General features: G+C 36.1%; 1 protein-coding gene across 1 annotated transcript in view; it reads right to left on the reverse strand.

The window, feature by feature from the left end:
• The window catches only part of ADAM12 (ADAM metallopeptidase domain 12), a 303151-nt gene that overhangs the window by 78595 nt on the left and 200099 nt on the right, over positions 1 to 24457 (reverse strand). Inside the window, exon 10 of the mRNA XM_072424834.1 lies at positions 14218 to 14363. Within this exon, the coding sequence (XP_072280935.1) occupies positions 14218 to 14363 (146 nt within the window). The remainder of the gene's footprint in view (positions 1 to 14217; positions 14364 to 24457) is intronic.

The raw sequence follows: 24457 nt of genomic DNA on the forward strand, positions 1-24457 counted from the left end.
GACACTAAAAAAGGTCATTGGCCCTTTACTACCAGGGAGGAAACAAAGTGTATCATCTCCTTGGGTTTTAACCCTTTAAGTTTAAATCAAAAGTGACTTTAAAGTTTTCGGTTTGGCCTTCGGTCAGTAATGGCTACATTCATTTGTAATGGGCTACAATACACTGCCCACCCCTATGGAAGATTATTTTAAAGTTGGTTAGAAAATGGCTCCTAGCTTTGCAGGTTTTCAGGTACTAGAATACTGGTCACTGGTCTCCTCAGAGCTTTAATGTGTTATTAGGAACTGCATTTGAATAAGAAAAAAAAACATTATTTTTACACAGTATTTATATAGCGCTAATATATAGGTTTGCAAATGATAGGGCCCTGCACAGAAGAGCTTACAATCCAAATGGTGGGGAATGCAGCACACAATAGGAGGGGGATATGGAATTGAGGGTATGTAGTGAGGGTTTTAGGAGACAGAAGAAGGCAGATAGACAAGTTTGAAAAGATGGGTTTTGAGTGCTCTTTGAGCTCTTTTAAATGCGCAGAAAGTAAGTGCAAGCTGACTAAGACAACCATTCCAAAGTGTTGGAGCAGCTCTAAAAAAGTCTTGGAGCCATGCATGTGATGAGAATAGAAATCATTAGTAGGTCATTGGAGGACCGAATAAAGCAGCTAAGGGTGTATTTTTCTATCAGGTCAGAAAGGTAAGTGGAATAAGAACTGTGGAGGGATTTGAAGGGATAGCAAAGGATTGATTCTAAGGTGAAATGGAAGCCAATGAAGAGAACTACAAAGAGATGCAGCAGAAGTGGAGCGGTGGGAAGGATGGATGAGTCTGGCTGCAGCATTCATAATAGATTGTAGAGGAGAGAGTCGGGTTAGTGGAATACCAGAGAGGAGGAGGTTACAGTAGTCCAGACAAGAGATGATAACAGTGTGTACAAGGAATTTGGTGGTCTCTGGGGACAGGTAGGGGCGGATTTTGGAAATGTTGGGCAGGTGAAAGCGACAGGACCTGGAAATGTTCTGAATATGGGGGGTAAAGGAGAGGGAAAAATTAAAGGTGATGCCAAGGCAATGGTGCCTGAGGGGAGGGACAAATAGTGTTATTAACAGTTAGAAATAAGTAAGAGGGGATTTGGAATTGGAGGGGGGGGATGATGATGAGTTCTGTTTTATCCAGGTTGAGTTTCAGAAATCGGTCAGACATCCATGATGAGATGGCTGGCAGGCAGCGTGAGACCTTATCCAGGACTGAGGGAGACAAGTCAGGGGTGGACAGATAGATTTAAGTGTCATCACAAACTACTATTCAAACAAGAGATTCTGAAAGGTGTTTTTCCTTTAATGATGGCATAATATGCAATACAATGAAATCAAAACTTTAAAGCAGAAAAAAAACACTTCTTAATACAATCCTTTTCAGTGTACAATGTTAGAAAAACAATCCCGTATAGTGCTTATTCCACAGTTTTGTGGCTGAGATATAAACAGTTTTGCCATGCTGGCCAATTCCCAGTCGTATTAAATATTTATATTATGATTAGGTAAGAAAAAGATTATAACTTATTGTTTTCCCTATTCCTTGGTGCTGACTATATGAAAATTGTATGCGAATGCCAGCATACTCACATGCCTGTACAAAGCAAAAAGGATAGAAGGAAATAATTTTAGTGACTTATGGGAACAAGAATAATGAAAATAAAGCTCAAGTGGCTGCAAATATTATGGAAGAATCCCATGGTTAAAAAAAACAAAAAAAACAAGCATTCATGGAATCTCAGCTCATGAATTATTCCTCACATCCAGCACTCTGTTACTGATACAAAGGGAGATAGCTGAATAATGAAACATATACATTATACCTATTCAAGATGTGAGTTAAAATGGACCCATACTAAAAATATTGTTAACATAGCTGGAATGAATTAATAAGAATAAAGACTGCAAAACTCAGTTTAAAAGTTTCAGTCCTTACCTCATTGGTCCTTCAGTCCTTACCTCCTAGACTAGCCTATTTCCCTAATCTCCAAAGAAGGCGTTAGATCAGGCAATATGAGCAACACTGATCCTTCCTTTTAAAGATTACAAGGCCAGGTGCCTAAGAACATTCAGCATGTAGACACCATTAATGGAAACATGTAGAGTCACTTTCTCCAGGAAAGTGATAAACAAGTTTTTGGGCCTGATTTATTAAAGCTCTCCAAGGCTGGAAAGAATACACCCAGGGAACCTGGGTGATATAGCAACCCTGGAATATATTTCCTAAAGTAATTTGCTCTTTGTTAGCAAATGTTTTTAATCCTGGACAAGATCCATTCCAGTTATTTAAGGATCACCCAGGTTCACTGATAAGTGTATCCTCTCCAGTCTTGGGGAGCTTTATTAACTCAGGCCCCTTGTTCTTACACTTTATGAATCTCTGAAAGAGTGTTACTAAAGATTTAAAACTTAACTCCAGCCTAAAAAAAATTCCATCCTGAACTGCGTCTGACACATACATGTATGCTAATTTTCCATTTAAAGAAATACCACTTAAACTACAAATATGCCATTTAAACTCACACAAGGGACGAAGCCCAACTTTTTTCATATTTTTTTGTCATCTAACTATATATTTTGAATACCTATATCACAAAAAATGATCTGGGTTTTTCATAGCGTTTAGTAAGGATTAGTTTAGTTCTATAAGCAGATGAATTTGTTTCATGGTGTATGAATCTTCCTATGCTTGTGTGTTTGTCAGTTTGTACTAAGCATCTCATCCTATTTAGTGAGCAGATCTGTTTATTAACACACCCCTCCCAAATGATTGCTGGTGTGATCTATTCTGTAAAGATTCCTTAAACGGCCCAGTACTACCTAATTCCAACACTGGGTTTGTATTGTGCACATACCAGAACCATGTAACCAAGAGAATGAATTCCACCCACTACCACGGCTGAAAAGGATTATATAAAGATTAAATGCCCAGCTGTGCGAGGTTCAGTAAGTGATAAACTTTGGCACAGCCAGAATCTTTCAGGATATCATTTGCATTACAGTGCTTTATTTTCCTTTTTGGTCCCAGCTGTTTGTTAATCTGTTTTTTATGATTGTCAGATGTGACTTCAGATTTAAAAACTTAACAGCATTTTGTAAATACTGGTGAAAGTTTTGTTACAATGTTGCCCTGTGGGAGAAAATTATCAGTTAAAATTACATTTAGTGAAGATGTTCTTAGGGAGCCCACCTCCAGACTCTTCCCTGTAGATTCTGCATTACTGCCATGCCTCAATCATGAGCGGTTTGTCAGGAACATTTTAGCATTATCAATTTCAAGTTTTCGTACTGGGACTTCTCATGGTGGAAAGTGAGCACTGGCAGTGAACTGACACTTTAAAAGCCTTGTCAATATGTGTAAACAGCTACAGGGGTGCAAAAGCAGCACAGAGTTTATTGTATACAGCGTGGCATTCCCTCAAATAAATGAATACAACATTGATTTCTGCGTAGGAGGTTCTGGGGAACTCCCTTGTCCCGTTGTATTAGTGACACAATCTACTGAAACTGCAATTAACAGGGTGATGTGATATACTGAAAATGAAACTTACAAATCTCCCACTCTTGTACAATTCATCTGACTTTAGACATGCACAGCTTTAATGTTCATACTGTACATAAAAAGTAAATTAATTTTTCTGTATCTACTCTGTTTTTATTGTGCCTTACCAATGTGCCATTTTCAATTAAAAAATTCAAATAAAGCGACACTTTAGTACCTAACAGTGCAATTTACCTAATGCACATTTATCCAAAAGTGGGTGCCAATACAAGCAGAATTTGCTAAGCCATGTGTTAATATTATGGTTAAAAAAAATGTTTTTTATAACTAAGAATATTAATTTTGGTTACATTTCAGATTTTTCCTATTAAATGCTAAAATATACCATACTATGGGCCCATCATAAAGCACATCGTGGCATAGTTCCAAATATAATTTAGGTCTAGTATGAATTTCTTTGCAAACATTTTAAACTAGATGGACCTTTCCATTCCCCCTGTAACCTACATTGATGTAAAATGGAATAATCATGTTTGTTGAAAAAAAAAAAAAAAAAAAAAAAAAAAACAGCTATATATATATATATATATATATATATATATATAAATATATGAAGAACAGGTGGAGAACAGTTTTGATACATGGAACTTTGTGCAGAAGTAAAAAGAGAAGGTTAATTCCCAAAAGCCTATCTGTAAAAACAGCATTTAGAAAAAAGGAAAAAAAAGTAAATATGTGAAACGTAGGGCACACGTGGGAAGAAAGAGAAGGAATTGCTATGACAAGGGTCACATTTTCAAGATGAGAGCAAATGCTCTGGAAGAAAACGGGAAAATGTTTTATTTCCACAGCCAAGGCCATAAAAAGCTGACTACTGTTACACTCTATCATGATCTACAGTAACAACTAAACATTAGACATGTGGGCGAGGAGCAGCAGCAAGTGTACCAAGAAAGACTATTGAGATTTCTCCATCTGAAAGAAAACACATGCAGATGCTGTCAAATTTCAAATGTCCTGTAATCAGGAGCTCTTTACTGTCAAAAGATGTAGCCAATTTTCTGCATTCTGAAAGTGAAGGCAATCATGGGCATGTCCCCTGAGAAAACATTACACCATTACCTGTGCTCACAGTAATCCTGGACCGCTTGGGGGTTCACACATTAACAGGTGCTTTCCAAGAGTAAGCACTACTAGTGCCAAGGAAGATAGCGGTTTCACAAGAGGACACAATTTCCTGGATAGTAGACGTGGTCTGCTTTTTCTTTAACAAGCAGCATGTTTATTGAAAAGTTGAATGTAAGCACAGCTCTGGAGGACAGAGAAGGTCTTTTCTAAAACTTTCCATTGTCTCAGAGGAGTGCCTCCTTAAATCTGGAAGCATTCAAAAATTTCTTGATACCAGCTTGCTTATGTGACAATAATATACAACACATAATGAAAATCACAGAGTTTATAGAATTCCAATGGCTATGGTTGTTATAAATAGGTAGAAGAATTAAAACAAATTGCAAACACAACTTTGCAATAAAGCCTTGATACTTCTTTCCTTGGTATGCTCGATCAGCACTAATATAACCCAGTACTATTCTTGTGCTATATTTATCATTTATGGGGATGAAATGGTAAGGGCAGATCAAAGAAACAATGGTTCCCAAATATTTCCAGTGATCCTAAAGAAGCTGGAAAAGGAAACAAGTTATTCTCAATGGTACAATGGTTCTCATTTTCTTTTAGTAAGATTTAGTTACATACTTTTCATTCCAATGGACTGTGCTAGCATAGGTGTAGATGTAGCATAGATATAACAGCCACAACTCTCAATACAGAGAACAGAAGATGGAACCTGACCAGATCTGTTACTGAGCTGATTACTTTTTTTACTGGGTCTATCTATAGTATATAGTACAATGAACTCCACAGATATATTTATACATCACAAACAACTGATAAACTGTGCCATAGGGACCAGAGATGAACAGGCACTTCAAACTTCTTAAGTGGTAACTTCTCAAGACGGCAAATGCTGGTGGTAAAGGTAGCAAGACAGGCAAGTACATTTTATCTTTACAAAATAACTCAACTATATTGGGTACTTGAGTCATCAGTGCCAAAGGCTACCAGTATTTTCATTTTCTTGGTTTAAGAAATCTGGTAGCTAAAAATACTGTATAGTGGTCTTTTGGAGCCAGTATTGATAGAATTCTAGTTACTTAAAGTTCTAAACATCTGGTTATCAAAATGTTTATTTGAGCAGCCATTCCACTTTTATTCTATATCAAATTAAGTATGATGTCAAATTTTTTTTTTTGCAGAAATACAAGTACTTTTACATTCATACATGTTCTGGAATGCGTCAAGACCTTTACACTCAAATATTTCAGATGCACTGGTCTTTTAAAAAGGAATATTGTGTAATTACGGTCCTTTAATAGGAGAAAGCTGGCTAAAAAACGTTTCCAAAGTGTTGCCATGACCATTTTTTCTAGAAACCGTCAGCCAGCCAACACTGCCATCAGCTTCAGAAAATTAATATATGACAGTTTAGGTTAAAATAACAAGAAAAAACGATTTTATGTGCGATATGAGCAGAAAAGTACAGTTACACTGTCTGTATCTTTTCATATCAGTGACTTCCAGGAGAATTAAATGCTGGGAGCAGAGATATGAGCCTCCATTTCCTCTATAAATTATGGTGGTCTTCAATCTAACAGCAGCGCTCTCATTTAGAAAGCCACCCAGCTGTGTTCATACACATTCTACCTTCACCTAGAAACTACAAACATGAGGTGGGCAGGAGATAACAGTATGGGTCTGAGAGAAGGCATAGTTGAATAGTACTAAAAAAGTAGAAAAATATTTTCTAACATTTCCCGCACCATTACTTAAAAATTGCGTCTCAAAGATGCTAAGTTTTTTCTGAACACATTAAAATACACTAGATAATCATCAGCCAATTTTATCAGAATTGCCAGGTGTGGGCAATCATCCAGTTATCTGTTAGGCACCATAGCCCACAAAAAGTACCCTTCACAGATTTTTCCAGGGAAATATATGAAGGTTTTTTTTTTTAATTCAGAGCTGTTATTATCCCCCTAGCAATACTTTTGATAGCTACAGGGGATACTTTTTGCTGAAGAATTTTTTTAAAAATCAATTTCAAAAGGCTAAATGCACTTCAGTCAACTATTTTACTTCCTAAAAGATTTGTAATTCTGTCCAGTCAATCCTGTCCAGCTCATATACCTCTGCCAGCCACAACAGCCTGTTTCAAATTGCCTTTGCAAACTTCCCCATTTTCTGTGTTTTTTCAGTGAAGGAGCAGCAGCACACTGAAAAGGTAATTTCATGTTCCCACCTTCTGAAAGATCCTGATAGCAAATCAAGTAAACCCTTATTGGTTCAGAATGTTGTGTATGTATGTATAGCAAATGTATGTATGTAATGTATGGCGAAATGAGCTCTTTTTAATTTTTTGGTGTTTCTGGCCATGTATGCACTGCTTAGCTCCTCGAACCCTGACTTTTTTCTGTCCTACATCCTGGGCTCGAGGAGAAGCAACTGGGTTTCAGTTTCACAAGACTAACAGGAGAATTTTCCATGTGCAGCAAGTACCAAGAATTAGGTATAAGAGTATCTAAATGGTACAAAACTCCAAAAGCAACTACACAATCTGTTTTCCTACATGTCTGCATGCTTTTGTGAGATGTGGGAAGGGTACAGGCACTATGCTGCATATCTTCTGGACTTGTCCAATGCTAAGACAATTCTGGACCACAGTTAAAGATATAGCTCAGCAGTCTACTGATTTTTTTTATCCCATCGCATCCAACTACTGGTTTATGGATCCATAAGGTAAATGAAATCAAGCTTATGGAAGATTTTACTTCCAGTCTTCAGAACACTAGAAAAAAAATTACACCTGGTTCTATTGGTTTCAATATATCCGATTCTCATACTATATGTACCACCTGGATCCTCCCTCCTAGGGAAATGATTTGCTTTCATTTGTATGCTTATTATTTATTTATGTTTTATTTCACTAGCCTATTTTGTTATAATTTATCTACATTGATTAATTCGATAAAATATGTCTTTTCTTGTTTTCCTTTGTTACGATAATAAACTTTAAATAGAAAATGTTGTCCAAAAAAACTTGTATAGGAATGGCAAGGCATGTTCATGCATCAAAGGCTTAAAATGCATCAAGGTTTTTTCTGCTTGTGTTTGTTCTCTAGAGATTCCAATGATAATATGAACAAACAGAAAAGGTAATTCTCAGGAGGTACAATAAAAATCTGAGGTTCCAACCTTTTACACTATCTAACCAAATTATGTTTTGGCTTTGTATATACTTTATTTTGAAGATTGGATAAATCAACAGGTAAAGTTAAAACCCTTTTGAAAAATCTCTATCATACACAAATGTATTCTATTCAAACAACAATGCATGAATAAAGAGGGACAGACAATGTCCTTATGCAAAGTGAATTGTACTGTGCAAAGAATCATAACGTATTTATGGATATTTGCAATCCCTGTAGATAGCACAGCAATGTTATATTGTTGATGGAGTGCATTATCTCCCACACATTTGTATCTGCTAATGTCCCTGTATAATCTGCATTACAGGCCAATGTGATGATCATTCCACTCACACACAGCTTGCTGCTCCCAATGTCACCACCTATTCAGGATGGCAGAAATGATTTATAGGGAAATGTGTTATCGGGTTTCCATCAAACAGCAAATAAATGGGTATGCTTCAAAATTACAGCTTGTCTGACAGGTATGGTATTGCTGTGCTTTTAACCATAATATTATTGATTTTACCAGAATATATACCCCCACCCCTACACATGCTTCTCAAAGAAGAAAGTAATGGAAGAAAATGTTATCCTAAACTGGCTTTGCAGATTTTTGCCGGATTATTACACTTAGATCCCCTGCTGTGCTCTAAACATCTCAACTGCTCACAAACAAACTGAGATGACTCACAGTTTGCATGTAAGGTCTAAACAGCTTAAAAAATTCAAGAAGACCTGTCACTTGCTGAAGGTGAATGCTGACATATGAGGATACAGCCTATAAATCCATTTGAAACTCCAACTAACTTAAGCATCTTGTTTTTAAACAAGAATAAAGTGCAATAGATGCAATTGGTTGTCATAACTGAATAAATATCCTATTGACTAGATAACATTTTTTATTTCCAGGGAATCTTGTGTTATTATTATGTATACCTTAAAACCAAACTTGCTCACTTGTCTCTAGTAATCTCTTCTAGGCAGGGTCCTCTCCTCTTCCTCCTGTGTCACTGCTGTATATGTATGTCATTTGAAACCCCTATTTAATGTACAGTGCTACGTAATATGTTGGCGCTATAAAAATCCTGTTTATTAATAATAATAATTGTAGGCGTACTTCACTGCTTCCTATTCCCCCCTAGCATTTGAGGAACCCATTGCCTCCAAAGTATGAGCTTCCAAGAAATGTGTCTATCAACTAACATTGAAGAACTTAAATCCTATTAATATGTCAATAATCTTTAGAGGATAATTAGAGATTTTTTTTTTAAATATACTCAACTTAAAAGCTACCTACACTCAATCCTAACATTGCTGTTTAAATGACCCAGATGTCAAAAGAATCTTTTATACAATATATATATGCATAAAACAAGAAGTTTGTATGTTCTCCCTGTGTCTGAGTGGGTTTCCTCCAACATACCTCGAACAACTATATTTTTTTAGTTGACACCCAAAAAATACTGTGTAATAATAATAATAAAAATCTTGTTCTCATTGAGGTTTCCTCACACTACTGTAAGTCAGCAAAGGGGAGGAGGATCGGAATGGGTCAGAATGTAGCAAGCAACAGAAAAAGGTTCTTATAGCATTGTTGCCTTGGAAAATTCCTGGAAAAGTCCTTATGAGCTGGTATATGAATAGAGTAACAAAATATATCTCTATTGCACCCGCTAATTGTTTTTTATGTTGAACATTCCCTGGATCCAGAATTTGCATATAGTGGTTATAAACCAAACTTTAAAAGCGAAGGAGTAAGTGTATAGTCACACCCACAGCCTCCTTTACTGTAACATAAAAGAACCCCAAAATATTTTTTAAAATAGGAAAAACCCTGCTCCTGCCTAAATTGCAAGGCAAACTTATCACCTTTATGTTTATAGCTACCAATCAATTGCCAGAGATTGTTGTCAGGACTCCCTCTGCTTCTGTAGAAGTCAAATGAAGGCTTGCGGAACCATGATTGGTCAGGATAACACTTGGTTGACCCCTGCACTAAAATCTTCAACATATGGTGACCCTTGTTATGGCAGCTTTGATTATTTCCTCTTAACCATATTGTTAAATCGTTCTTGTTTGGATTAGAACCCAAGACTCCCAGTGAACCCGATTGCCGTTTCCCCCTAAACCCCCACCCCATATTTCATTGCTTTTCTTTCTGTTGGACCTTTCTCTATTTATACCTACTTCTCATCACAACAGTCTTAGCCAATTTATTACATTATCCACACATTATTTGGCAAGTGAAATTAACCCACTGAGAAAATTTACTATCACTGTCTTCCCACTTCATACTACCATAGCCTCAGGCTTGAGAAAACCTCATGTTGCACAGAGATTGTGTACACTCAAATTATGTTATTAATATAACCATAAAATGTGATCTTCATCAAACAAATTTTAGCAATATAGTCGTAGCTCTATTTAATTTACATTTTATTTAGTTATTTTCTGTAACAAGTACATAACTAAATACTCTTGTTATACTACCGGTTTCTGTAAATCTTGAAAACTCAATCTTTTTGTAATAGAAAACCAATTTTGCAGACTTGAAATGTCCAGAAATGATTAAGATCACTCCCAGTCAAGTATTGATTTCTAGACTGAGAAAATAGCTGCATGTGATTAAACTCAGAAACAGGCGTACAAATTTAAACTATGCTTGCTTAAGCTACCTGCCTGCCACTATGCAGGAAAACAGAACGTTAGAGCCAGGCACAGGTTAAAGAGACCCTTTCTCCAGACCATTCATTTCAACAACAACCTTAAGCTTCTAGTGACAACTTTTAGAAACATCTTTTTGTGTAAGCATCCAAAAGCCTTAAGGCTGCTGTTGGATACCACCATCTTAGATATGTCTGCAGCCTTAGCAAATTCGAAACTCAAGTGACACTCTATAGTTGGGCCAGCACAGATAAATATGAAATGGTGTTTGAGTCAATTTCACAGTACTGGAGGTACAGTTCAACTGTACTGGTAATAGGTCTCTTTCTACAAATGTGCAGGGGTGGGACAATGGGGTGGGACAACGGGCTGGGATTTTAGCACTGTTATAAAAAGTTGGAATTGACTAATAAGTTGGTTACAGAATCTGTGGCTCCCATTTTACCATTAACTATTCGATACAAGTTATACAACCAGAGGACAATAATCATTACCCTTTAGGCAAGGTCCACTGTTCTTAAACCCACAAATACTTTTGCTAGCCTACAGGCAACCTAAGTGCAGGATTGCTCCATCCTGAATGATGTCACCTAGTGGAAAGTACACATTCTGCTCAGGGCATATAGCACGTGACTAAGCAAACTTTTTTTCTTGTTCCTTGTAAACTTTGGTATCATCATGGTCCAAATGATGATCTGTCTTTTGGTTCATTTTATAAAGCTATTTAATAAATTCTTTATGCACTTCTTGTATCTTGCCTCATTGCTGCCTGTCCTGACCCATGCCTGTCTACAATAACAACAGTACCCAGCCAGACCTCTGGTAGTTAAAAAACTACTCATTCCTATGTATTACTTTGTAATAGTTACTTGTTAGATCTCACTGGGTTCATACTTTATAACCCACCAGAATTATAAGTGTTTCAAGATTCTGTTCTTTCACATCCAACCTGTGATAATTAGTTAAGATGCAGAGCAGGCTATTCTATTCCATGTCATAGCCTGGCCTGGCAGTATTGGTTTAAATAGTATATAGCTGAGATCTGTCAAATCAGGATGGTATGATCTGTGCTTTCTCCAGAAGCGTGAAGAATACTTTTTTTCTGTACTGATTTACTGTTGCTGAATACTGTTTGCTTATTTTTTTCATCTGTTCTCTATTTTCATAACCTCTTTTAGTAACTTTTGTATGCAATGCCAGCCTAGGAATATTTACATTTATTTATTTATTTTTTTGCTCTCAAGTACACACAATTCTAAAGAGACTGCTTACACCTACTTTGTAACTGATATTTCCTGGTTTAAGTAATCTGTAACTAGTAGTGAGAGCAGTGTTTGGGGTCAACAAAGTCTTGCTCAGTCTGCCTAAATGTAGAATGTACTAATTAAACGTGGAAGCTCAGATATTTATGTGTATTGTTTACAGTTGAATCCTGTGTGCGGACTAGAATTATCTGTATATTAATCTGTCAATCTGGTGGCCAAAGTCTAACAAATGTAATGGGCGGCAATACATTGTACACCTCGGTTAGGCTCCATTGGTCTTGTACCCTCTGTAAAACCCTTTCTTAACATTTACTAGCTGGGAAAACCCAAGAGATGTGAAACTGAAAAAATCAATATCTAACGATACGATTCAGTTGGGCAAGAATCTGACATCGATTCGAACAGTTGGGCAAGAATCTGACATGTGTACAGTGGCCATCCTACATCATTCATGTTTTAGCGGATCCTTAAACGATCGATGGTGAATGAACACTGTACAAGTCAATGGAGAAAAGCACAGCGGGTTGTCGCTTGCTCGTTCGACCCCTTTCGTCTCTATAGAACAAAACGGCGCTGTGTATACAGTGCTCGTTTGTTTATCTGTCACTCTTTTGTTGATGGAAACAATCACAAAAGTATATTTCCAGAGACTAAAATTGACTGTGTGTTCACAGCCTAAGTAAGCAAAGTTATTAAGAAAACATCTCAAGGAAACCTAATTAAAGCACACCTAATCACCTCAACTGACACTGCTAAAACAAATTTTTTTAAATAGTGAAACACTTGCACCTATCGTTTCAGCTGTTACATTAATCTTGCAAAACTAACTTTTTTGAACTCATAACTTAAGGACCACAAAGTGCAAGAACCTGAAAACTCATGCAACTCTACCATGACCAGTACAGTGTTTGCAAAACTGCAGCCAGTGACCCAATCTGTTTACCAGTCTTACACCACCCCTCACATCACTCCACTATAGTCTTGGATTTAAAGATGCCTATTTTCATAAGTTAATCTATTTTCAATCAGCCAATTATTGGTGAACTGAGATTCACAATTACATTTTTTGCTAAGAGAAAGCATTTTCTCATATCACCACACTGAAAGCTACATCTCACCAGATATGTCTTTCTTTCATGTATAACTATGTCTGTCCATAAAAATCACAACGGAGTTAAGATAATGTCCAGCTTAAGTATTTTAAAGATGTAACAATAAAAGAAAATATAGCTTGATGTACTGTACAATATTGTCAGCTGAGGTGCCCTGTGCAGAGCACAGATTGTATCACAGCAACCAGATCCGGTTATCTGGTCCATTGGCTATGAAAGTGTGATAAAAGAAATATATTTTAATGTCACACTTCAGTGCAGTGGATTTATCAGATTATAAAGAAAACATTCACCAAGTCATCCTTCCTCCAGTCCATCTTAACTACAATCTTTCACATGTTGGCATATTACTTTCCTACTGTTTATGATAGATAAACAAGTGTCTTTCTGCATCGCTACATCTTAGTGTAAGGATAAAGTCTCTCAAAGGGGCATATATGGTCTTTTTAGGTGTTACCTTTTAAAAAAACATTGGAAATATTGAAACATATATTCTACCTGTTTGTAGCAATGTCAGCAGAGCTTATTGAAACAGCAGGAGGTTAAATTGTGGTATTGATTGCTGAAAAACTAAAAAATCAAAACTAGAGGTAAACAGAATGTCTGAAGGAATAGGACAAAGCACACCGTGGTTCAAAGAACAAAAAATCCTTATGCACAATAACCAGATAGACCCTTATGTGACCACAGTACCTGAAGCCAGCATCTCATGTTAGAAGAAAGAACATTATCTATAAGTTGAAAATTAATAGATATATATTTCAGATAGCAATAGACTGTCAGAAAACTGCAGCTTTCATAAGCAATTAGCAGTCACCAAACCATTTACACAGAAACAAAATACAAACTGACCATAGGCAGACTAAACTGCTGAAGACTGAAAGAAAGATTTGTTGACAGATAAATCAAAGAATGCAAAAAAATGAAATTGCAAAAGTGTATAAGCAGTTTTTGATAGAATACATTTTCTTTCTGTGTTCTGCAATAGATATTTTCCTTTTTTACTTTCTGTCTTGAAGATGGCAAAGGACAAAAATGAGGGTAAACCCCAAAGTGAATATAATTCCTATTCCCAATGGTCACCAGGGCAGACTGAGAAATGAATTTCTTAAGCAGGGACACATACAGCAATATAAAACAGCAGATGATCCCACCAGTTTCTGTTCTATTTAAAACACAAAAAGTTTTGCATTTACAATCTAAATAAGTTAATTCTATTTGCAGTTGTATAAAGGCAATAATAAATGACATTGGATAGTGCCAATTATAGAGGTGTGTGGTAAATGTCAAAGGTACTTAACAGAAGGGGTATGTCATTGAAGAATAAGGACTTACGCAGTGGAAGGGGTCATGATGCAGCCCCCCTTGTCAAATCCCTTGCAGTTGCACCCTCTTTCCAGAGTGTCATGATTCATCCCAAAGTTGTGCCCGATCTCATGGGCAAGTGTAACAGCTGCCCCCAGTGGGTTTTCTGAGTGATCCTTCAAAAGAAAATAATATGTTAGTAAGGGGAGAACAGTTTGAATTTCAGAACAGGCTTAGCTTGTTCTATATTAGATGGTACTACGTAGAGACAAAAGAATGTCAATTTTGTATCCATTCTTCTCAATACAAGAAAGCTAGTAGTAAAAGGCAGAAACATTGACACTACATGATGATATCTCATGGCATAGCTCATGTGGTGGATTAGGGCCGTTATAGACAGTAAACAAACATATGGGCCCCAACATGAACTTGGTTCATATAAAGCTTTTTTAGGAGTATTGTTCCTAAATCCACCTCTTACAACTTCAGACCATTCAGAGAATAAATCAGAGTCTCTGAGCACAATACAGTTTTGTATGCATTTACAATAAAAATACTCCTAACTAAACAGGACTTAACTTACACAATACATCATGTTTAAATATCCTATAAAGCCTACTTATGAAAAAAAAATAGACAGAAGAGATTTTATATGTGGCCAAAACAGAACTTTTTTATATAGAGAAGATTTGTCACACAATTACATTGTGCAGTTAATAAAGCAGAATGATAAGGTGAAGGATAGGTACAAACAGAAAATGGTACAGATTACAACAATCTAAGCATTTATACTTGGAAGCAAAAGGTAAATAATAGTTTTCTAATAGAATAGTATCCATTCACATATATGTGTTGTGAACGAAATACCCAGGTGAACTAGACATAAAACACCTAATGTGATCTGGAGTGATGGTTATAATAATCATAAGGAAGGTCTCTAATCCGTTTCGCCTCTTAGGCTTCCTCAGGGGTATAAACTTAAAATCCTAACTGAAATGAATCAATGGTGATTCGTTATAGTCTGGGGGGGAGATCAATCCAAGTAAGAGTATGGGAATTAGCAGAATTGCAGTAGGTAGTGAATAGGGTAGGCGCCAAACTGCACCATAAATGAGTGGCCCAAAGGATGATCCCAGGCTGCAGTCTGTGCTGGGAGAGGATGAAAGCTGCTGCTGATGAACCTTGCTGCTGATCTCCTTCTCACTTCTACCCCAACTCAGCATTTCTGTTGTTCCTCACCTGTGCAGTGCAGCTCAGGTGACAGCTCCTGACACAAAGGGCCCAAGTTAGAGGAAAAAGTGAATGCCATACCTCTGATAACTAGTGTTTGACAAAATTAGTGTACAATATATTCCAACATATATGGTCTCTGAAGATAATTACACAGAAACTGAGGTCTCCGGTCCTAGCATATCAATGTTATGATACAACTACGGCATGTTGTGCGATTGCCATAGCTAGGTTAGCCTAGTCTCCAGACTGTTCAACCTACCCGTCTACAACGACTGCTCTAATCAACACACAGCAATCTATGCCTTTTAAGTGAATGACTTGATTCTGATGACATTTTCCTGAAAATAGCTGCTTCATTTAACACACACAGACAAGACTGATGACACATTTGCACCTTCCTGCCCCAATAATCTGAAGGTGATTACCAGCGCTGAATACAATTGTGAAGCAATCTTTCTTTCGCAGGGAGCTCAGTGACTTTTGGCATGTGCAGTCCCTGGAAGGGTTAAACAAATTGTGATGCTGTCTGAGCTTCTATTGATTGATGCATGGTTTAATTTATGGCACTGACAACCAAGGTCTGTTTCCTCTATTCAGCATGTATCACCCTTTCACACACACACAAAAAAAAAAAAATCACATTTTCATTAAACTGACACAATGCATATTTTATGCATTGGGTTTTACAGGGGCACAGGTTTAAATCTTCCTTGCAAATGTTTTAGGATATAAAAAAGTTTTCTAACTGCTGAAATATATATAGAGTTAAACTACAGTTAAAAAAGTGTGAAACTTGCAACTCCTCATAGGCTAGCTACCAAAAAAACATAGTCTACAGCTTTGGTTGTTATGCCAATTCATACCATAGCTTTTAATTAATATTGGGGATAACAGCCCCTTTTAGCTGGGCGTACCACCCGGCGCCAAAAAATAGCTGGGTGCTAACTGAAGAGCTGCCACCCATCTACAATTTCTTCCAACCTGGCTTAAAATTCTGGGTTTAATACTGTAGTGGCATCATACACACTCAATGTAACCCATTCCTGCATTAGCCATGAAGATAGTGGTGGAACTGCTCAACTTTATTAAAGGAGTTCATTAACTAAAGGGCCCCGACTCATAGTTATGGCCCTGCCTGAGACATAAAGGTTAATTCCCTAAAATTTATAATGAGCAAAAAGAACTGTACTATACTGTAAACATCACTTTATGCTAGATCAAAACTAATATAAATAACAATTAAACTATTTTAATAACCAATAAAGTACCTTATAACATTTTTGTACAATAAAGTACTTTATAACATTACTAAAATCGCTAGGCAACACAAAATGGTTTCTTTAGATTAATTAGTAACAGGCATTCTTTATATGGGATATAGATTACTTTATCTTTGGCAGTATTTTATCTGTAATTTTCCCACAGTAATTCATTTAAAAAAGTTTGCATTCACTGTCAAAAACTTAGGCTTTAAAAGAGGTCTAGTATCCTAAAAGCATTTAGAGATGAACCAAAAGTTAGTCTTGATTAGATGTGAATTTAAGGACTATGTAAATCCTAAAAATCTGCTTTCTTTTGTAACATAAATGATGGGATATGTTTTTGTTATGTTTCTTCAATAAATTAAAAAAGTGATCCTGACAGAAATTCAATAAGTTCAAATGCTGCCCGTTCAAGAGGTGTTCATCAGCCCTGCACCTTTAAACTACAGAACACCTTCTCCCCACACAGATGGGAGGGGAGGAAACTAGTCTGTAGACCAAATTAAAAGCAAGCAGTCTAGGACAACCACACTGCTCCTCCACTTATACAGTACAAGGAGTGAGTGTCAATCGAGGACACAAAATGTGTTACTGGCAGGATCACAGGTGGGAAAAACAATGTAAACGGTAAACAGCGAAATGGAACAAGCAAGCTAAAATATTATAGTACATGCTTTTTAAAAAAAACTGTATTCTGATATATGTGTCTAACAGGCCTGTCCCTTCTTAAAAAAAGTCTCAAATCCAGGTAGTGAAAGATGCAGAATTTGCACCTAATTCACCTTTGCTTATAAAAGCAATTTATCTTTATATAGCAATCTATATTTAATATTTGCATCATTCTCAGCATCATTCCAGCCCTGTAGACTGTAGCATCAATTTGTCTTTAAACATTCTAACTAAGGCATTAAATGTACTGCTTTCTCTTGTTTTACCGATATATATATTTAACTATACATAGTGAAAGAGGAAAAATCTGTCACCTTACCATATTATAAAGAGGACTACAAAATGCAGAATGTTATTACTGCTGAACCAGTCGCAATTGTTACTTTGGCGACAAGTCAAGTTAAGATACTAGGAACATTCATCAATAATGGTATAAGTAATTATATTTCATAACATGAAGTTTCCATTTAAAGATAAAATATATTCTTTGTGGTGGTATAGCTCAGGAGGAGAATAATATGAGAAGCTTCTATAATATTGTGTGCCAGAAATCTTTCCCCCATCTTCTTCAGACTTTCTCATCTATAACATAATGAGGAAAGGAGAAGCCATGCACAACTCCCCACATTTGAACCCTTTTAGATGTTTTAGAAAGTTGCTTTTAGAATAGCAATCTTAACAAATACAGTTAGGTTCATAATAATTTGGACAGAGACAACTTTTTTCTAATTTTGGTTCTGTACATTACCACGATTCATTTTAAATGAAACAACTCAGATGCAGTTGAACTGCAGACTTTCAGCTTTATTTCAGTGGGTTGAACAAAAAGATTTCATAAAAATGTGAGGAACTAAAACTTTTTTTTTTAACACAATCACTTCATTTCAGGGGCTCAAAGTAATTGGACAAATTAAAAAGCTGAAAATAAAATGTTCATTTCTAATACTTGGTTGAAAACCCTTTGCTGGCAATGCCAGCCTGTAGTCTTGAACTCATGGACATCACCAGATGCTGGGTTTCCTCCTTTTTATTGCTCTGCCAGGCTTTTACTGCAGTGGATTTCAGTTGCTGTTTGTTTGTGGGCCTTTCTGTCTGAAGTTTAGTCTTCAACAAGTGAAATGTACGCTCAATTGGGTTCAGATCAGATGACTGACCTGGCCATTCAAGAATATTCCACTTCTTTGCTTTAATAAACTCCTGGGTTGCTTTGGCTGTATGTTTTGGGTCATTGTCCATCTGTATTATGAAATGCCTCCCAATCAATGTGACTGCATTTAGCTGGATTTGAGCAGACAGTATGTCTCTGAACACCTCAGAATTCATTCGGCTGCTTCCCAGTGCCACTGGCAGCCATGCACACCCAAGCCATCACACTGCCTCCGCCATGTTTTACAGATCATGTGCTATGCTTTGGATCATGAGCTGTTCCACACCTTCTCCATATTTTTTTCTTGCCATCATTCTGGTAAAGGTTGATCTTGGTTTCATCTATTCAAAGAGTGTTTTTCTAGAACTGTGCTGGCTTTTTTAGATGTTTTTGAGAAAAGGCCTTCTATTCTTGAGGCTTATGAATGGCTTGCACCTTGCAGTGCACCCTCTGTATTTCCTTTCATGCAGTCTTCTCTTTATGGTAGACTTGGTTATCGATACGCCTACTTCCTGGAGAGCGTTGTTCACTTGGTTGGCTGTTGTGAAGGGGTTTCTCTTCACCGTGGAAATGATTCTGCGATCATCCACCACTGTTGTCTTCCGTGGATGTCCAGCTCTTTTGGCGTTGCTGAGTTCACCGGCGCTTTGTTTCCTTGTCATGATGTACAAAACTGTAAATTTTGCCACTCCTAATATTGTAGCAATTTCTTGGATAGGTTTTTTCTGTTTTTGCAGCTTAAGGATGGCTTGTTTCATCTGCAAGGAGAGCTCCTTTGACTGCATGTTGTCTGTTCCCAGCAAAATCTTCCACATACAATCAGCCCCCCTCAAATCAACTCCAGGCCTTTTATCTGCTTAATTGATAATGACATAAAGAAGGAATTGCCCACACCAGCCCATGAAATAGCCTTTGAGTCGATTGTCCAATTACTTTTGAGCCCCTGAAATGAAGTGATTGTGTAAAAAAAGGCTTTAGTGCCTCACATTTTTATGCAATCTTTTTGTTCAACCCACTGAATTAAAGCAGAAAATTGGCAGTTCAACTGCATCTTCTTTCATTAATTAATTGTGGTAATGTACAGAAACAAAATTAGAAAAATTGAATCTAACTGTATAATAGCCTTTTACACTACAAACATACCAATGTTTTGTATGTATATTTAAGTTCCAAGCTAGATTCATTTGTGTTGTCCTATGCTTCAGTTGGACACCAGTAGAATACATATCCTCCTAGCTTATTGTATTTTCACAAAACGGACCTAAGATATGTATTCCATGTATTTATTCTACACCTAATTTTATTTTTGCAATCAAACATTTAGAGTTCATTGGGGAAGGGTGGAACCATTAGCCAACTTTATAAATGCTGCGTGTAAGAAGCCATCATGGGGTTCAAAATCTCCTCAACTACTCTATATTGAAATAGAAGTTAAAGGTGGCAACAAACTTTCAACACCTGCAGTACTAGATGGGGCTGGTTACATCACTGAAAAAAGTGGCAAAAATACATTTATTCATGAAAGATAGTTGGCTGGAGAGGATACACTTTCATCAGTGAAGCTGGGTGATCCAGTAAAGCCGGATTGGATTTCTTCAAAGTCATTTGCTATTTGTTAGCAAATGTTTTCGATCCTGAATTAGATCTATTCCAGGTTTGCTGGATCACCCAGCTTCAGTGATGAAAGTGTATCCTCTCCAGCCTTTGAGAGCTTTGTTATTTCAGGACCAAAAAAGCACTTTCATAGTTCTGCCTAGATTTCGTTATCATTATTTTGTTCAGTACTTACAATAAACTCAAGTCTTGTATTTGTGATGATATTAACAATATTTGACTAACTTATGTTGTAACAAGTGTAGGAAAGAGGAATAGAGTGGAAACTACCAACCCTTGATAATGATCTATAAGTTGTATAGTGTGCCTTCCCCCAATAAGAGCATAAGTGAGAAAATGAAGACAAGAAAAGCTGGGGTTTGAAGGCAAAATATTTGTGAAGTATATTGTTGGTAAGGTATATTGTAGGTCATATAACATACATGCAATACATGGTCAAAGCATAAGAAACAAATCATCTATGGTTCAAACACATCATTCCCAACGATTACCATACCTTTTCAATGAGTATTTTTTGAATGCATAGACATCATTTATAACTTTTAAGCACCAATCACTATTGTGTTATATTATGGATAACTGACCTACTGTATACGATCTTCATGCAGCTTGATTTTTTATTCCATTTAATGCCATATGTTTGACATACATTACAAATATAATGGATGTATAGCTTACTGTAATTGTTTAACAATTTCTTAATATTCGCACATTGTCACTCAATTATATATGTATCGTCACGTTATCTATATGGCACTACTAAACTATTGTTTGATCATTAGCAATCCTTAAACATGGATTACCATTGTAACATGTAACACTTTACTTCATTATGGTCTAATTTCATATTTATGTATTATTTCTATTCAATAGTACTGTATCTAAATTTATATACATATGGTATTTCCAAACACAGTTACTTTCTGTGGCTCACAAGTCCCCCAATGAAGCCGGTACAGACCAAACACATCGGGACACAACACTGAATTTTCTATGATTGTAAAGTTTTTTCGTCAGGGATCACCTTTGTCTAAAACGCTGGTCCCAATATATCCCCCTCTTTACGGTTCTGTAAAGGGGATAGGACCTTTTTGATGATTTTTTTCTTATGCTTTGATCATGTATTGCATGTATGTTACATGACCTACAATATAACTTACCAACAAATTACTTCACAAATATTTTGCCTTCAAACCCCTGCTTTTCTTGTCTTCATTTTTTCACTTCTGTTGTAACAATTTTTTATTAAGCACTATAGAAAGAGAGGAAAAACCTGCAGCAAACTAGAATGACTGCAGTACGTAGTTCTTAGTTTGTACAGCTTGTTATGGAAATTTTCTACATAGATTTAGCAACCAATCAAAGAACAGATGTAATTTTTCTAGCTTGGGTTAAATGAATGCCAAAATGTGTTTGGAATGGATAGCGATCAATAAAAATGTACAACACCAACAATCTTCCAACCAAGGAAATACCCAGCTTCCTATTTGGCTAGAGGGCATATTACAGGCTTTGAGGACCAGTATTGTATTAAGGGTGAGCAGAGCATTCTCCATTTAATGAAACATTTATGAGAGGCTTTTAAAGAAGTCAGCAATGAAAGTCAAGCACTAAGAAAACAATTAGAAGAGTCATTATGGGAACAAGCATGCCTGTGGGCTTTCTATGAAACAGCTGTGTGCATTAATCTGGCCACCTTTTCATTAAGCAATTAAAAGATGCTCCCACTATATTTATGATTAGTCTCTGAAGTTCCCATGCAGCCTGGTTGGCTAAGTTTGCTTTCATTATTCAGTCTTCACACAGTCAGAGACAGCAAAAGAAACATGTCGTAAAGGTTTATCGACTCTTATTTCAAGAAAAAGTTAAATGTTTTAGCATTTTGAGCAAAAGGCTTTAGGCACCACAAACCTAAAAACTTAAACTCAATAATAACACAAAAAGAAATATTGACAAATGAAGATTGAGATGTGACATACTGAGAACAGTGTCTAGTTTTGAAAGACTTGACTACTAAGAATTATACAAAAATGAATATAGATGAAGAAATGTGCCTTCTTTTTGACTGTTTTAGTAGTTTGCTAATGTGTGGAGGTAAAGTACAAAAACCTGTGTTGTTACATCACAGTAACCCTAACAAAAATTATTGAATAAAAGTCTAAATATCACTGTGTGCTACTTCCCCTCACCTCTTGGATTGTTAGCGGGGTCTTTTCCTCCTCCTGTGTCATTGTTTGTTTCTGTCTGTCATTTGCAACCCCTATTTGATGTACAGCGCTGTGTAATATATTAGCGCTATATAACACAGTTTAATAATAACAATAATAATTTTGGCTTCAAGATTCCATCTTTGTTGTTTAGATCTTGGTCATATACAATTGTTCCATAATTGTATTTTGGGAATGTGGCAAATATTTAGGTTTTCTATCAAGGTCTAAAGACCAAACATATTATATTTTGTATTCCTACAGGAAAATAATGGTTTCTATCCAATTTATTTATTTATGTATTTTAAAATAATACAATCGTTGTATGGATGCAATGACTCACTTAGTTCTGTAAACCAATGGCTATTAATCTATAATCATTGAAAAAAATATATATGTATTTTTAAATATTGTGTTTATATTTTCACAATTAAATTATTTTTGTACATTCCTTGATGTTCTGTTCCAGAGATGCACCAAAAAGTTAGAATTAATTTCTTTCATAAGCTGTCTTCTGGTCAAGAATTCCCCTTTCACAATTTCACCTTACTTCTTGTACTGAGGACAACCCTAAAATTGAGTTTTACCCCTCACTTTTCTTCTGGGCAACAATAGTCCCAAGTACAAATAAAAGTGCTGAATCTCCCATCATTCAATTGAGACAGAGAAAGCAATATAAACTTGACTGAAGGTTTGCCTCTTAAACCCATATCCAATTTTTTAATTGAAAAAAAAACTTTTGCCTAGAGATAGAGTATATAGAGTTTATGAAAAATGAACACTTCATAGTACAAAGTTGATTAAAATCTTTGTAAGTGATTAAATTGCATCCAAAACCAAAACTTTACTGCTCTGGGCTTTAAAGCACATCTGAAATGTTGTAAAGGGTAGTGAACTACCAACTGTAAGCAACTGTACCTGTGCGTTGTTACATTCTATACAAGGTATCTATGCAAAAACACCCCATCCTATACCTCTCTATAGGTTAAATAGGACACTCATTATAGTGATTGATGCAAAAACACCCCATCCTATACCTCTCTATTATATATATATATATATATATATATATATATATATATATATATATATATATATATAACAATTCAACATAACAATTAGTCATATAGTCATATGAAAGTAATGAAAATGATCTGTACTGCATATTATATTCAGAATCACACAAAATGCATCTGTACCTTACATGGACACACTAAAAAGGTAATGTTGTATGCACTCTGTAACCACACTGCTATGCATATTGTTATTCTGACAAGAAGAAACTTTACTGGCAATGTACTCAATTTAGGGCTTTGTTTACTCAAACAAAACCAGACACAGTATCACCTGGAAATGCAAGGAAAGTCTAATCTAATTCAGAAGAGAGATTCCCTGACCATGTTTAGCTTTTACATGACTAATAGAAGCTGGGAACTTTTAAAACCGCTTATCCTCCTTGTTAAACCAAGCAATAACATCAACCAGAACAACAAGCATCTAGAATTAGGTGTTGAGTATAATTCTAGAAAAGGACCACAGGCAAGTGCAAAATAGATGAAAACAAAGGAGCAAAATGGAGCACTACTGTAATTCTTTGTTAGAGATCAATTCATAAATATTTTGTTTTGTTGGTTTATACTAGAGTATTTTAAGATTTACAAAAATTGGGCACTGATTGGGCATTGATCAAGCAAGCGCAGAAGGAGCTTTTTCTTGCTATTGGGAAAAAAGTGCCGATTTCAGGGAGCCACAGTGATCCATTATTCTTTTTTTTTTTTAATAACTTACACGAGGCTATGTCACACGATCTTGTGGCAGTTCTTCTGACAGTTTCGCTTTAATGCAATGCTGTTATTTTGGTCCGTTACATTACTAATGGTAGCCCTGACAACAATCTTTTAATGAAGAAAAAGGAAAAAGAACATACAGGACTTCCACAGATAGAGTTTGGGGCCACAGTGCACACAGCTGGCAGGGGACACAATCTCAGATTCTCTATATATCTCTATAAATCTTAAATTTAGGATCATGGAAAAACTGGATGGAATTAACTTTCACTTTGGTATATTTAATATATCTACCACCTAAACTGTATAAGTAATGCTCTGATTTCCCTCTCTCTTCCCTTTAGTGCATTT

Source organism: Pyxicephalus adspersus, chromosome 10 (assembly GCF_032062135.1).
Source record: "Pyxicephalus adspersus chromosome 10, UCB_Pads_2.0, whole genome shotgun sequence".
In the NCBI taxonomy this organism is placed as follows: domain Eukaryota; kingdom Metazoa; phylum Chordata; class Amphibia; order Anura; family Pyxicephalidae; genus Pyxicephalus; species Pyxicephalus adspersus.